Below are 6,000 nucleotides of genomic sequence, written 5' to 3'. Positions count from 1 at the left end.
GTGCGTGCGTGCGTGCGTGGGTGGGTAGGTGCGTGCGTGCGTGCGTGCGTGGGTGGGTGCGTGCATGCATGCGTGGGTGGGTTTGGGTGGGTGCGTGCGTGCGTGCGTGTGTGCGTGCGTGCGTGGGTGCGTGCGTGCGTGAGTGGGTGCGTGGGTGCGTGGGTGCATGCGTGCATGCAGGTGAGTCTATGTAAAGCACCTTTGAATAAAGGCGCTATATAAATGCACCATTTTCCTTTTTTACCATTCTCAGAGAGACTAATGGACGTCTCACCAGACCAGACCCAGACCAGACTAATGGACGTCTCACCAGACCAGGCCCGCCAGACTTGACGGGCCTGTAGAGCAGCTCGTAGTTGACGATGCCCTCCTTGGTGTAGGCGGGCTCCCAGGTCAGCTCGATGCTGCTGTCCGTCACCTTGCCCACTTTGAACTTACCCGGCTGGCCCGGCACTGCATGGAGGACCAGACACACAAACAGAACATAAATAAAGTTATTAGAATATATACAACGTATACCATAGTGTACATCCTCTAAAACAAAGAAGAAAGGCAGAATGAAAGGAAATACTAAATAAAAACATTCATTCATTCAAACCTTTATTTATTCCCACCCTCATTTGCAGTGTCGTCGAGATACACATACAGTGATACAATATTTCAAAGCAATAAACAAAAACAAAAACAGCACAGCAACATTTCCTCACCGCGTGACGTAGCACGCACCTGAGATCAGATTCTAAAAATGTCTTCTACATCCTGACAGTTTTCTGAAAAAGCTATGTTTCTATGTCAGTCGTTCTTCGATTAAAAAAAAAACAATAGCAGACCCATACAAGCTCGTAGCGCACCACCGATCTGCTATTTTTCAATAGCTAAAGCATAACGTAATGCGAACACCAAAAGGGGTTCCCGCCCCCAAAATGGGTTGAAAACAGTTGTAGACACTTGGGGGTGAGTCTGCAATCAAAGATTTAAATTGACTGTATGTTATGGGAGAACAGATCTTTAACTTAAGCTGTAGCTCATTCCACACTCGCCCACTGAAAGGCTCCAAACGTAGAGAGGTTTTTATTGCACCCACTTAATGTGGGCAACTTGTTTTCTTTATGTGAAACGACTTTAGGAACTTAGCAACGCTCAGACAATGAATGAGACAGGGCATCGATTTATGCAAAGACAGAAATATATAGAGGAACATTTTGTCTCACTGCGGTGGAGGATAAAGTGTTTAGATAAATATATAGAGGAACATTTTGTCTCACTGCGGTGGAGGATAAAGTGTTTATATATAAATATATAGAGGAACATTTTGTCTCACTGCGGTGGAGGATAAAGTGTTTATATATAAATATATAGAGGAACATTTTGTCTCACTGCGGTGGAGGATAAAGTGTTTAGATATAAATATATAGAGGAACATTTTGTCTCCCTGCGGTGGAGGATAAAGTGTTTAGATAAATATATAGAGGAACATTTTGTCTCACTGCGGTGGAGGATAAAGTGTTTAGACATAAATATATAGAGGAACATTCTGTCTCACTGCGGTGGAGGATAAAGTGTTTATATATAAATAAATATATAGAGGAACATTTTGTCTCACTGTGGTGGAGGATAAAGTGTTTAGATAAATATATAGAGGAACATTTTGTCTCACTGCGGTGGAGGATAAAGTGTTTAGATAAATATATAGAGGAACATTTTGTCTCACTGCGGTGGAGGATAAAGTGTTTATATATAAATATATAGAGGAACATTTTGTCTCACTGCGGTGGAGGATAAAGTGTTTATATATAAATAAATATATAGAGGAACATTTTGTCTCACTGCGGTGGAGGATAAAGTGTTTATATATAAATATATAGAGGAACATTTTGTCTCACTGTGGTGGAGGATAAAGTGTTTAGATAAATATATAGAGGAACATTTTGTCTCACTGCGGTGGAGGATAAAGTGTTTAATATATATAAATAAATATATAGAGGAACATTTTGTCTCACTGCGGTGGAGGATAAAGTGTTTATATATAAATATATAGAGGAACATTCTGTCTCACTGCGGTGGAGGATAAAGTGTTTAGATAAATATATAGAGGAACATTTTGTCTCACTGCGGTGGAGGATAAAGTGTTTAGATAAATATATAGAGGAACATTTTGTCTCACTGCGGTGGAGGATAAAGTGTTTATATATAAATATATAGAGGAACATTTTGTCTCACTGCGGTGGAGGATAAAGTGTTTATATATAAATATATAGAGGAACATTTTGTCTCACTGCGGTGGAGGATAAAGTGTTTATATATAAATATATAGAGGAACATTTTGTCTCACTGCGGTGGAGGATAAAGTGTTTATAAATATATAGAGGAACATTTTGTCTCACTGCGGTGGAGGATAAAGTGTTTATATATAAATATATAGAGGAACATTCTGTCTCACTGCGGTGGAGGATAAAGTGTTTATATTTAAATATATAGAGGAACATTCTGTCTCACTGTGGTGGAGGATAAAGTGTTTAGATAAATATATAGAGGAACATTTTGTCTCACTGCGGTGGAGGATAAAGTGTTTATATATAAATATATAGAGGAACATTCTGTCTCACTGCGGTGGAGGATAAAGTGTTTAGATAAATATATAGAGGAACATTCTGTCTCACTGCGGTGGAGGATAAAGTGTTTATATATAAATATATAGAGGAACATTTTGTCTCACTGCGGTGGAGGATAAAGTGTTTATAAATATATAGAGGAACATTTTGTCTCACTGCGGTGGAGGATAAAGTGTTTATATATAAATATATAGAGGAACATTCTGTCTCACTGCGGTGGAGGATAAAGTGTTTATATTTAAATATATAGAGGAACATTCTGTCTCACTGCGGTGGAGGATAAAGTGTTTAGATAAATATATAGAGGAACATTTTGTCTCACTGCGGTGGAGGATAAAGTGTTTAGATAAATATATAGAGGAACATTTTGTCTCACTGCGGTGGAGGATAAAGTGTTTATATATAAATATATAGAGGAACATTTTGTCTCACTGCGGTGGAGGATAAAGTGTTTAGATAAATATATAGAGGAACATTTTGTCTCACTGCGGTGGAGGATAAAGTGTTTATATATAAATATATAGAGGAACATTTTGTCTCACTGCGGTGGAGGATAAAGTGTTTAGATAAATATATAGAGGAACATTTTGTCTCACTGCGGTGGAGGATAAAGTGTTTAGATAAATATATAGAGGAACATTTTGTCTCACTGCGGTGGAGGATAAAGTGTTTATATATAAATATATAGAGGAACATTCTGTCTCACTGCGGTGGAGGATAAAGTGTTTAGATATAAATATATAGAGGAACATTCTGTCTCACTGCGGTGGAGGATAAAGTGTTTATATAATATAATATAAATATATATAGAGGAACATTTTGTCTCACTGCGGTGGAGGATAAAGTGTTTATATATAAATATATAGAGGAACATTTTGTCTCACTGCGGTGGAGGATAAAGTGTTTAGATATAAATATATAGAGGAACATTTTGTCTCACTGCGGTGGAGGATAAAGTGTTTAGATATAAATATATAGAGGAACATTCTGTCTCCCTGCGGTGGAGGATAAAGTGTTTATATATAAATATATAGAGGAACATTCTGTCTCACTGCGGTGGAGGATAAAGTGTTTATATATAAATATATAGAGGAACATTCTGTCTCACTGCGGTGGAGGATAAAGTGTTTATATATAAATATATAGAGGAACATTTTGTCTCACTGCGGTGGAGGATAAAGTGTTTATATATAAATATATAGAGGAACATTCTGTCTCACTGCGGTGGAGGATAAAGTGTTTAGATATAAATATATAGAGGAACATTCTGTCTCACTGCGGTGGAGGATAAAGTGTTTATATATAAATATATAGAGGAACATTCTGTCTCACTGCGGTGGAGGATAAAGTGTTTATATAATATATAGAGGAACATTTTGTCTCACTGCGGTGGAGGATAAAGTGTTTATATATAAATATATAGAGGAACATTCTGTCTCACTGCGGTGGAGGATAAAGTGTTTAGATATAAATATATAGAGGAACATTCTGTCTCACTGCGGTGGAGGATAAAGTGTTTATATATAAATATATAGAGGAACATTCTGTCTCACTGCGGTGGAGGATAAAGTGTTTAGATATAAATATATAGAGGAACATTTTGTCTCACTGTGGTGGAGGATAAAGTGTTTAGATATAAATATATAGAGGAACATTTTGTCTCACTGCGGTGGAGGATAAAGTGTTTAGATAAATATATAGAGGAACATTTTGTCTCACTGCGGTGGAGGATAAAGTGTTTAGATAAATATATAGAGGAACATTCTGTCTCACTGCGGTGGAGGATAAAGTGTTTATATAAATATATAGAGGAACATTTTGTCTCACTGCGGTGGAGGATAAAGTGTTTAGATAAATATATAGAGGAACATTTTGTCTCACTGCGGTGGAGGATAAAGTGTTTATATATAAATATATAGAGGAACATTTTGTCTCACTGCGGTGGAGGATAAAGTGTTTAGATAAATATATAGAGGAACATTTTGTCTCCCTGCGGTGGAGGATAAAGTGTTTATATATAAATATATAGAGGAACATTTTGTCTCACTGCGGTGGAGGATAAAGTGTTTATATATAAATATATAGAGGAACATTTTGTCTCACTGCGGTGGAGGATAAAGTGTTTAGATAAATATATAGAGGAACATTTTGTCTCACTGCGGTGGAGGATAAAGTGTTTATATATAAATATATAGAGGAACATTCTGTCTCACTGCGGTGGAGGATAAAGTGTTTATATATAAATATATAGAGGAACATTTTGTCTCACTGCGGTGGAGGATAAAGTGTTTATATATAAATATATAGAGGAACATTCTGTCTCACTGCGGTGGAGGATAAAGTGTTTATATATAAATATATAGAGGAACATTTTGTCTCACTGTGGTGGAGGATAAAGTGTTTAGATAAATATATAGAGGAACATTTTGTCTCCCTGCGGTGGAGGATAAAGTGTTTAGATAAATATATAGAGGAACATTTTGTCTCACTGCGGTGGAGGATAAAGTGTTTATATATAAATATATAGAGGAACATTTTGTCTCACTGCGGTGGAGGATAAAGTGTTTAGATATAAATATATAGAGGAACATTTTGTCTCACTGCGGTGGAGGATAAAGTGTTTAGATATAAATATATAGAGGAACATTTTGTCTCACTGCGGTGGAGGATAAAGTGTTTATATATAAATATATAGAGGAACATTTTGTCTCACTGCGGTGGAGGATAAAGTGTTTAGATATAAATATATAGAGGAACATTTTGTCTCACTGCGGTGGAGGATAAAGTGTTTAGATATAAATATATAGAGGAACATTTTGTCTCACTGCGGTGGAGGATAAAGTGTTTATATATAAATATATAGAGGAACATTTTGTCTCACTGCGGTGGAGGATAAAGTGTTTAGATAAATATATAGAGGAACATTCTGTCTCACTGCGGTGGAGGATAAAGTGTTTAGATATAAATATATAGAGGAACATTTTGTCTCACTGCGGTGGAGGATAAAGTGTTTATATATAAATATATAGAGGAACATTCTGTCTCACTGCGGTGGAGGATAAAGTGTTTATATATAAATATATAGAGGAACATTCTGTCTCACTGCGGTGGAGGATAAAGTGTTTAGATATAAATATATAGAGGAACATTTTGTCTCACTGCGGTGGAGGATAAAGTGTTTATATATAAATATATAGAGGAACATTCTGTCTCACTGCGGTGGAGGATAAAGTGTTTATATATAAATATATAGAGGAACATTTTGTCTCACTGTGGTGGAGGATAAAGTGTTTAGATAAATATATAGAGGAACATTTTGTCTCACTGCGGTGGAGGATAAAGTGTTTATATATAAATATATAGAGGAACATTTTGTCTCACTGCGGTG

General features: G+C 36.3%; 1 protein-coding gene across 1 annotated transcript in view; it reads right to left on the bottom strand.

Annotated features, from left to right (window-relative positions):
- Positions 1 to 6,000, bottom strand: part of LOC308310989 (receptor-type tyrosine-protein phosphatase S-like) — a gene marked incomplete at both ends in the record, with an annotated part of 76,860 nt that overhangs the window by 46,887 nt on the left and 23,973 nt on the right. The window contains one exon of the mRNA XM_080757482.1: positions 311 to 453. Coding sequence (XP_080613608.1) covers positions 311 to 453 — 143 coding nt within the window. The remainder of the gene's footprint in view (positions 1 to 310; positions 454 to 6,000) is intronic.

Source organism: Protomyctophum bolini (assembly GCF_963924005.1).
Source record: "Protomyctophum bolini genome assembly, chromosome: 23".
NCBI lineage: Eukaryota > Metazoa > Chordata > Actinopteri > Myctophiformes > Myctophidae > Protomyctophum > Protomyctophum bolini.
This window is presented reverse-complemented; position numbering and strand designations above follow the sequence as displayed.